General features: G+C 44.4%; 1 protein-coding gene across 1 annotated transcript in view; it reads right to left on the minus strand.

Moving 5' to 3' along the window:
• The window catches only part of Npepps (aminopeptidase puromycin sensitive), a 91,791-nt gene extending 81,962 nt beyond the window's left edge, over positions 1 to 9,829 (minus strand). The window contains exon 1 of the mRNA XM_057775653.1: positions 9,444 to 9,829. Within this exon, the coding sequence (XP_057631636.1) occupies positions 9,444 to 9,701 (258 nt within the window). The 5' untranslated portion in view covers positions 9,702 to 9,829. The remainder of the gene's footprint in view (positions 1 to 9,443) is intronic.
• Between the last annotated feature and the right edge of the window lie 1,178 nt (positions 9,830 to 11,007).

An 11,007-nucleotide genomic window follows, 5' to 3' on the forward strand; every position in this document is an offset into this window, starting at 1 on the left:
TGCATGACAGAAGAGAGAATCAGACAGAAGATGACACTAGACCCCATTATAGATGGTTGTGAGTCATCATGTGGGCGCTGGGAATTGAACTGAGGACCTCCGGAAGAACAGCCAGTGCTCTTTACTGATGAGCCATCTCTTCTCCAGCCACCCTGATGCCCTCTTGACCTCCAAGGGCACGAAGCACACATGCGATGCACACACACACGCACACACACACACACATACACACAAAAAAGAGCAACAGGTATAATTTAAATGAATTTCAGCACTAAAACTACCAATTTCTAACTTTAAAAAGGGAAATGCTTAAGTTGGCCTACAAATTGTGCTAATAAACTCACTTTCAATTTTTCTATTTAATGCCATAAAAGAGTAGAATATCATTTCTTTGTTTTTAATACAGACTTACTTAAAATGAACATAAATGACTGTACTAAAGCAGCATGGATCTTGGTAATAATCATACAGTGGGAGATTCCCAGGCGCTACACAGGTAGCAAGTGTACACAATTTTTCCTGACAGCCTTCTCTGCGATGAAGTTATATGCTACATCCACCAGGTTCTTGCTGTTGGTTGGGAAGATGGATTTGTATTGTGCTATAATCAGATGCATAGTAAATACATTTTGCATTTACTATAGTAAGACTCAATAGGTTTTTTTTTCCCTAGCTGCCAAATCCAGATAAACTAATAAAGAAAAATGTCCAGTGTTATAATCACAAACACAATCATTTGGAAGTCTGAAACACTTTCCCTAATAAGTGACTCCACTGTTAAAACTTTGCAATAATTTTTGCCTTGGTGGAACAGAACTATAATTTCTCAAGTCAATGGGAAGCAAATTATCAGTAAATTTGAAAAGAGCAAGTCAAAGGAAATCAAGTAAGTACTTTTTCAATGTGTGCGTGTGTGGTTTGTTGTTTTAGTTTTTTGCTTTTTTTTTGTATGATTGTTTTGTACCTCAGGCTGACCTCCAACTCACTATAGTAACCCAGGCTGGCTGGAATTTATTTATTTATTTATTTATTTATTTATTTATTTAGGTTTTTCGATACAGGGTTTCTCTGTGGCTTTGGAGCCTGGCTGGAATTTATTTATTTATTTATTTATTTATTTATTTATTTATTTATTTATTTAGGTTTTTCGATACAGGGTTTCTCTGTGGCTTTGGAGCCTGTCCTGGAACTAGCTCTTGTAGACCAGGCTGGTCTCGAACTCACAGAGATTCACCTGCCTCTGCCTCCCAAGTGCTGGGATTAAAGGCGTGCGCCACCACGCCCGGCTTGGCTGGAATTTAAGAATCACCTGTCTCTACCTCCAAAATTCATGATTACAAGCATGTACCACCACTCCTAATCATCAATAAACATCATTAATATGTGTGTTTCAATACACAGAATATTAACATTACTACTTTTTTAAAGACTTTATTTATTAAATGTGTACAAGTGCTCTATCTGAATGTACAACTTTATGCCAGAAGAGAGTATCAGCTCACACCATTGATAGTTGTGAGCCACCATGCGGTTTCTGGTAATCGAACTCAGGTAATCTGGAAGAGCAGCCATAGCATCTCTCCAGCCCTTGTGACTATTTATAAATGACAAAGTTAAAACTGTATAGAGACACATTAAGTATCTCTAAGTAGGCAACAGAAATTACCTTTGAGCATGGTGAGACAAGGCAATGAATTGTAGGGGTATTCATGACTATCCCCACCCTTTGAGACAGTCTTCATAGCTCTGTCTCCTGGGACTTTCTATGTGAATTAGGTTAGCCTTGAGCTCAGAGATCTGCCTGCCTCTGCCTCCCAAATGCCAGGATTAAAGATATGTGCCACTATCCAGATTTTTTTGGGGGGAGGGGGGTGTTCAGGAGGGTAGGATCTCATGTAGCCCGGACTAGTCTTGAACTCACTGTGCAGACGAGGATGACCTTAAACTTCTGATCCTCCTGTCTTTACCTTCCAAGCACCAAGCTTTCCTGGTGGTGCTAGGGAGCCTATGTATGCTAGAAAAGTACTCTTATTTACTGAGTTGCAACCCCAGTCCTATCTCTAACCTTTTCCAAAAAGTAGTATGAACAGTCTGAAGCAATGAGGCAAAATACTGAATCTAAGTATGTTATTTCTATATTTCTAAAACATTTCATAATTTAAAATAAAAACTCAGAGATTACAAATTACCAAAAGGAATAAACAAACAAAACAAAAATAAAAAAAAACAAAACACAGGTTCATACATTGTTCCGAAGAAATTTCTAAAATCTGGGAAGCTAAGCTCAGTTAGCAACACAACAGCTATCAGAAGGCTTAGTTCTTTGACACTGACTCACACAGATTAGAACAGATTTACTGTACAACAAAACAGGCTCATTTATGTAGCGAAGTTCAAAGAAGCTTCATAGATAACTTGCTACTCAAGACCACATTTACCCAGGCTATATCAGACATTGATAATCTAGAACCAGGAAGTTAAAACAAAACAAAAAAGGTGTGTACACAAAGCCAGAATAGATAATACAAAGTCCATACACTAAAGCTCATACCGTTTACTTACAAGAGAATCCATCAAACTCTTACTTAGAAACTCATGTTTAGGCTCAAACAAGCTGGCCTGACTCACTACATAAGACGTCTCCAGCTCAAGTTCAATAAAACAGAAGAGAGGACAAAGTGCACAATAAGCATTGTAACAAGACACAATCCACAGTGAGCAATATGCCAAGAGCAGGAAACACACAAAGCAACTTTGAAGGACAGGTACTAAATTAATGAATTATATAGTGCACAGTTAGAGATAACCTGTAAGTATTCTAGCAACAATGAAAGATGCTCAGAATGATCCAGTATTTCAAAAAGGGAAAAAAAAAATAGAGTGTGAATTATAAAACTTAAACATTTCCATCCAATTCAGTGAATAAAGTTTAAATGTTTCAAATATAAATTTGAGGGGCTGGAGAGATGGCTCAGCGGTTAAGAGCATTGATTGCTCTTCCAGGGGACCCGGGTTCAATTCCCAGCACCCACATGGCAGCTTAACAACTGTCTGAAAGGGATCTAACACCAATGCACATAAAATAAAGTTAAATAAACCATAAAAAATAAAAAAAATAAAAAAAAACAAATATAAATTTGATTTATATGGAAAATTCACTACAGAATTCAATACTAACTTCAACTTCAGACAAAAGCTTAATACATAAAAGTTGTATTTTGAGGAGCTGTGTAGCTGGGGACTATGCATTAAGTTCCTACACAGACTAAATTCTCTACCACCCAGCTGTGGTTTCTTTGCTTTTTTTTTTTTTTTAAGAGATTTATTTATTTATTTATTTATTTATTTATTATGCATATAATGTGCTGCTGGCATGTATGCCTACATGTCAGAAGAAAGAGGGCACCAGATCTCATTACAGATGACTGTGAGCCACCATGTGGTTGCTGGGAATTGAACTCAGGTCGTCTGGAAGAGCAGTCAGTGCTCTTAACCTCTGAGCCATCTTTCCAGCCCCCTTCTTTGCTTTCTTTTCTTTCTTTCTTTCTTTCTTTTTTTTTTTTTTTTTTTTTTTGGTTTTTCGAGACAGGGTTTCTCTGTGACTTTTGGAGCCTGTCCTGGAACTAGCTCTGTAGACCAGGCTGGTCTCGAACTCACAGAGATCCGCCTGCCTCTGCCTCCCGAGTGCTGGGATTAAAGGCAGGCGCCACCATCGCCTGGCTCTTTCTTTTTTTTCAAGACAAGGTTTCTCTGTAGCTTTGGAGTCTGTCCTGGAGCTACCTTTTATAGACCAGACTGGCCTCGAACTCACAGATATCCGCCTGCCTCTGCCTACCAAGTGCTGGGATTAAAGGCATGCACCACCACCACCCAGTTTTTGGGGTTTTTTTTTTTTTTTTTTTTTTTTTGCTTTCTTTCTTTATCTCTTTCTTTTTCTTTCTTTTGTGTGTCACTCAGTCTGTCTGTCTCTGTCTTTCTAGACAGGGTTTCACTATGCATTCCTGGCTGACTTGAAACTGGTCTTGAACCTGTAGTAATTAACCCTCCTGCCCCCTAAGGGTTAAAATTGTAAGGCCCACTTTAGAGTCTTATATTTCTAATTTTATAGATAATTTTTTTAAAAGCTGAACATAAAATGTGAGCAAATTTATTACCCTTTGTGATGGTTTGAATAAGAAGGGCCCCCTAGACTTGTGTTTGAATGCTTGGCCCATAAGGAATAGGCACTATTAAGCACTATGGCCTTGTTGGAGAGGGTGTGGTTTTGTTGGAGGAGGTGTGTCACTGGTAGTGGGCTTTGAGGTCTCAGAAGCTCAAGCCAGGCCTAGAGTAGCATTTTCTTCCTGCTGCTTTAGGATCAAGATATAGAGCTCTCAGCTCCTTCTCCAGCACCATGGCCGCTTGAGTGCCACCATGCTACCAGCCATGACAACAATGGACTAAACCTCAGAACTGTAAACCAGTCCTAATTCCTTTGCCGGGTGGTGGTGATGCACTTTAATCCCAGCACTCAGGAGGCAGAGGCAGGTGGATCCTTGTGAGTTGGAACCCAGTCTGACCTACAGAGCGAGTTCCAGGACAGGCTCCAAAGCGACACAGAGAAACCCTGTCTCGTAAAACCAAAAAAAAAAAAAATTCACTGTGATCATGATGTCTCATCACAGCAATAGGAACTCTAAAACACCATCTTCTAAACTTTGTTTACTTGCTGGGTATTGAACCAGGCCCTTGAAGCATACATTTTTTTTTAATTAATTTATTTATTTATGCAGTATCCTGCCTGTTGGCCAGAAGAGGGCACCAGATCTCATTACAGATGGTTGTGAGCCACCATGTGGTTGCTGGGAATTGATCTCAGGACCTCCAGAAGAGCAATCAGTGCTCTTAACCTCTGAGCCATCTCTCCAGCCCCGAAGCATACATTCTTATCACAAATTTAAGATCAATTAATTAGTTAGCATAATAGTAATTATTAATTTTGCTGGTTTTTAAAAACAATTTTAAAAAACTGTCACCCATGATTACAGAAAAAAAGTATGAAAAATTTGGGCACAAATTTTCATAACACAGGGCTAGCAATAACATTCACTTAGATGGCAAGCTTTTAGGCCTGCCAAACCAAACCTGTATCTGTAACTCTCCTCTTACTGCCAATGTAGTCATTTTATTGGTAGAGCCCAGAGACTTTATAAGTATATTCCGATTTCTGGGCTGATACAGATAAAGTATTTCCACAGGAGAGTGTCCAACTCTTGTTCTAGCCACTCAACCAAGGACTGCAGTCACACTCACATAAGCCTAGAATAATAATAATAATTTAATTAATCACCAATAAAGGCAGATTAGATTTTGAAATTTCTGCAGACATCTATTGATCCAAGATATCCAATGTAAAAGTGAAATGAGGGACTGGAAAGATGGCTTAGTAGTTAGAAGCACTGGCTGCTCTTCCGGGGGACCCAGGTTCAATTCCCAGCACCCACATGGCAGCTCACAACTACCCTCATATAGACACACATACAAGCAAAACACCAATGCATACTTAAAAAACAAAAACAGTTACCTATAAAAGTGAAAAATAAAATGAAATTAATTTATAAGACCTAAAAATTGCTCTAGCCCATAAAACGTTTTCAGAGCCTGCTGAAGTTGAGCACAGTGGCTCATGCTTATAATCCTAGTGTTCCAAAAGGCAGAAGGACTGATGAGCTTTTGAGGGTGGCCAGGAATGCACAGTTGAGTTCCAAGTGTGAGGCCTCGTTCCAAAAACACAACAATCAGCAAAGGTGTCTACGAGCCAGGCAGTGGTGGTGCACACCTTTAATCACAGCACTAGGGAGGCAGAGGCAGGTGGATCTTTAAATTCTAGGCCAACCTAGTCTACACAGCAAGTTCCAGGACAGCCAGTGCTACAGAGAAACCCGTCTTGAAAAAAACAAAGAGGCAGGCGGATCTCTGTGAGTTCAAAGCCAACCTGGTCACAGCTAGTTACACAGAGAAACCTCGTGGGGGGGGAAGAAAAGTCATCTATGTAAAAGAAAATTTTGTTGTTGTTGTTATTATTTTTTTTTAAATTTATTTATTATGTATACAATATTCTGTCTGTGTGTATGTCTGCAGGCCAGAAGAGGGCACCAGACCCCAATTACAGATGGTTGTGAGCCACCATGTGGTTGCTGGGAATTGAACTCAGGACCTTTGGAAGAGCAAGCAATGCTCTTAACCTCTGAGCCATCTCTCCAGCCCTGTTGTTGTTATTATTGTTTTGTTTTTCAAGTCAGTATTTCCTGTCCTAGGAATTAGCTCTGTAGAGCAGGCTGTCTTTAAACTCATAGAAATCTGCCTGCCTCTTCCTCCTTAGTCCTAGGACTAAACAAAAGTTGTCAAAGACAATTCTGACAGCATTACGCAGTCTAATTCTTTTCACTTTCACAGGAGTTCAACACCTGAAGTCAGGTTAAAAATCCACCCAGTTCCTAATATGTAACTGTACAAATACTCTGCCACAACTAGGACGACCAAGCAGCTTGCCGCACTCTGCAATACGATATCAACTGTTAAGAAAATGACCTCATGTCATTAATCAACCTAAAGTTTAGAATATTTTAAATTTCCACAATGGATCACCTAATGCTACATCTTAAACATACAGCTTCAATTTTGTGGATCTAGTTGCTTTAACTACTATTAATGTCACTTACACTTCCAAAAGGACAATTAAAAAGTCCACTCATCCCTTATTCAACTTGCTAAGATTCACTATCATCCCATCTTTCTGTTGCCACCTACCCTGAAAAGAATTACCTGGGGTAAGGGGTGGAGGGAGAGGACTGAAGGCCAAGAAGATGGCTCAGTGGGTAACTGAATTTACTGCCAAGACTCTTTGACTTGAGTTTGATCCCAGAGCCCACACTGTGAAAAGACAGAACTCCCAAAAGTTGTCCGATGACTTGTACAGGCACACCATGTCACCCAAGTGTGCACACAGACATACGCATTCACAGGTAAACACACAAGATAAATAAATGAGGGAAATGGTTTGTTTTTTTTTTTTTGAGGGAAATGTTTTATTAATTCTTTATGAAGTCTCTTCTATTAAAAAGAGCCACTTATTTCCTTGTAGCAAATCACCAAAAGGCAGACACAATGGTGTTCACCTAGAATCTACTCTGGAGGCTGAGGTATGGGATAGTTGAGTTCAAGGCCAGGCTGGACAACTAGATCTCCAACTCAAAGAAAATTACTAAGTTCTGCTGATGGCTAACAGACAACCTTGGGTCTCCCAATGGCAAAAATTAATCATCCACACATTGTCATCTCTTTAGAGAAGTAGAATGGGGTAAAAGAGATTGCTATGGAAGCACAACAAGCTGAGTTAAGAGCCCAAGATCCCACAGTGAGAGGATAAAAGATGACAAAAGTTGTCCTCCAACCATACATGCCATTTCAGCTCCCACATCCCCACTTACTCACAAACACATTTTTAAAGGGGGGGGGGGCAAAAGCAGCATGTTGCTGCTTGCTGTTCTAACACTTTAATAAAACAATAACAAGCACACAAATCTGTACTATTTTTTTCTCTCAAACCTCTTCACTCAATACGTACACTCAGGGTAACTTTTTCAGGGGTGGGGGGTTCTGAGATAAGTCTCTCAATATAACAGTCCTGTCCTGGAACTCGCTCTGTACCAGGCTGACCTCGAACTCAGAGATCCACCTGCCTCTGCCTTCCCAGGGCTGGGATTAAAGGTGTGCACCATCACTGCTCAAGTCAACTTTTTAAATGTTAGCCTTTTGACGAAATTCGAACTCATCCAAAGCTTGGTCCTTCTTCCAAAGGTTTGCCAAGCCACAAGACACTCTACTTCTATCTGCCCCCTGCCAATACATATCAAACTGAAGTCACTTGGCATAAACCCGAGCTTCCTAAAATACCGCTTTCAAGTCATTTAGACCTAACATGCACTCATCGTGATTTATAGTCTTGATAGGAAAATTGTAAATCATCTCATTTTCGCAATAGTTCTACCTTTTGATGCTGCCTACAGCCTTCAAGTTTTCAAACCAATGCCCCAAATCTAACAGTATATATTTTTTTACAATTTATTTATTTATTTACTTTATTCTATGTGCATTGGTGTTTTGTCTGTGTGAGGCGGTTGGATCCTAGAGTTACCGACTGTTGTGAACTGCCACAACTGTGAGTTGTGGGTGCTGGGAATTGAATCCGAGTCCTCTGGAAGAGCCATCTCTCCAGTCCCTAACAGTATATACTGTAAACCCTGCACTTTTACACCAATTTTCAAACTGAGTATCATGCTTTCCTGGCTCTCAATGCACGAGCACTAGTCTGCATTTCTCTCACTTCATTGCAACACACACCCTCATCCTTCAGGTTGGGGCCTACTGGCCTAGCTTCCTCCAGCACTCCTGCTCCCCCCTCCCCCTGGCTGGGGTAGGAAAATAAAACGGAACCAACTCTATTTACCACCATTCCTTTCGCAGATAGTTATTAAACCGCTCGTAATTTTCAGCTCCGATTTCATCGACTACATCATGCACCATGGTATCTATCATAAATGTCCGTCTGGGACCTTTATGGGCCATGTACACTAATGGTCTCCAAAATCAAACAATACTGCCAGATAATGCTTCGGGGAGGAGGGAGGAGAGTATGATTCACCAAAAACTGCCAAGAAGAGTAATGGAATATTTTCACCAGCGGCAGGCTAAGACTGAGCGCTTTCTTTGAGAGGAAGGGACTGCTAAACCACCAGCACTGCAGCCGTAAATCCACCAGCTTCAAAGGTTTCGGGAGCAAGAGGGACTGGAAACGCGGAGCCAGGGTCCCCCGGCAGCTTCACTGGAGGTTAGGGGAGAACAAAGTCACCGCTGCACTGTCATTTGAGGGGAAGGGGGAGGGGGGCGGATCATCCTGGAAACCCGGCCCCTGGGCAGGATCAGGCCCAGAGAACTCGGGGAGGCTGCCTGGGATTAACATTCTCGTTCCACTCCCCCCCCCCACGCTCCCCTCCACGCCTGATGACCGCCCCTTCCAATCTAACCCCGAAGGGGCGAAAGGACAATCGGACCAGAACCAAGTCCGCCAGACTGGGACCGAGCAGGCACTCTGAACCCCCTACCAGTTCCCCACCCCCCACCCAGCCTCTCGCAGAGCTCGGGGCCCGGAAGGCGGGGACTCGGGGCGCCGCACACAGGTGTGCGGGCCCCAGAGGGGCGCAGCGCCCTCCGCCCGCAGGCTCCCGCGTTGCGGTCCCCGCCCGGCCAGGCCCAGCACGTCGGCCTCGAGGGGCGCGCCGCAGCCGCCTCCCGCCCGGTCCCGCGGCCCACGCGCCAAGTCCGCCCCGGCTTCCAGCCCAGCCCGCGGGCGCGGCCTAACTGCTCGCCCGCTGATCGCCGCCGGCGCCCGGGGGTCTCCGTACCTGGGCGGCGGCCTCCAGCTTGCCCTCGAAGGTGAAGTCCAGCAAGTCGGGCTTGAGGCAGAGGCTGTAGTTGATGGGCGACACCTCGGCGGGCAGCCGCTCGAAGGGCCGCTTCTCCGGCATCGCGGCGAGGCCCAGGCTGTGGAGGCGGCGGCGGCGGCGAGAGGAGCGGCTGAGGAGGAGAAGGAGGGGAGGAGGCGGAGGGCCGAGGAGGAGCAGGCGGCGAGCGAGGGAGGGGGCGGCGGCTGCCAGCCACATCCACCGGGGCGCGGGCGACCGCCTGCCGAGAGCCGCCGGGAAGGCTGGGGCGGGGGACAGACCCAGCGGGCTCCTGGGCCGGGCGGGCGGCGGTGCGGGCGGGAGGGCTGGCGGGCGGGCGGGCTGCCTACGGGGAAGGGGGCGGAGGGGAGGGCAGGGGAGGAGGGCAGGGAGGGAGGCGGCGGCGTGCGCGGCCCCGCGGGGCGGGCGCGCCCCCGCTGAGGGCGCGCGCCGGGGGCGGGGCGGGGCAGCGAGGGCGCGGCCGACTGACGGGAAGGCGCGAGGCGGCTCTGCTCGCTGCACCTGTCGGCGCCGCTTGGCCAGTGGCAGGAGCGAGCCCTGAAGGACGTAGAGAAGCTCCTGAGGTGCTGTGGGAAATGGAAACCTCCGCAGCAGTCAGTTCAGCCGGGGTGACGTGTGGAAACAGCCATTGTGCCTCAGCAGAACAGTCCTGACCTGAGGCTCTTTTCTGTTTCAATAGCTGGTTGAAGGAATGACCTGGAAACATTTTTTACCAGAACACCTTTAGTTCTCCAGGTCGCGCCAGCGCGTGAAATCTGGACCTTTGGGAGAGTGATTTCAAACATTAGAAAGATTGGATCCCATGATTTAATGTTTAAAACAAGACGCTTCAAAGTTGGGCATGGAGATCGAGGCAGGGGATCATATCATGGGCCAGCCTGGTCTCCAGAGTAAGTTCCTGGATAGTTTGCGCACAGAGTAAGATTTTGACTCGAAAAATATAGATGATAATAATTAATCAAATAAATATGTCTCCGGGATCTTATCTTCTTGTGGTGCTAGGCATTGAACTCATAGATTTCACACAAGCTAAGCAAGCCCTTTGCCACTGAGCCACACCCCAAGCTGCTCCTCTTTTTTTTTTTCTGCTTTTTTTAAATGAAAAGACTCTGCCAATTGTGACTTTCATAAAAATGTCCTAACTATGGCTTTCTCCATTCTGTAGTTATCTCTCTAATTCAGACCTATGTCTAAGTTAGGTCAAGGGAAAAGACATTCCTAAAAGCATATATAAGAACTTCTGCCGGGCGATGGTGGCGCACGCCTTTAATCCCAGCACTCGGGAGGCAGAGGCAGGTGGATCTCTGTGAGTTCGAGCCCAGCCTGGTCTACAAGAGCTAGTTCCAGAACAGGCTCCAAAGCTACAGAGAAACCCTGTCTCGAAAAACCAAAAAAAAACCAAAAAAAACAAAAAAAACCAAACAAACAAAAAAAAGAACTTCTAAGGTAGGGACAGCACTTCATTTACAACACTCAGTGGAGAATGCTACACTGGACAAGCACT

The sequence above is a fragment of the Chionomys nivalis genome, chromosome 7 (assembly GCF_950005125.1).
Source record: "Chionomys nivalis chromosome 7, mChiNiv1.1, whole genome shotgun sequence".
Classification (NCBI taxonomy): Eukaryota; Metazoa; Chordata; class Mammalia; order Rodentia; family Cricetidae; genus Chionomys; species Chionomys nivalis.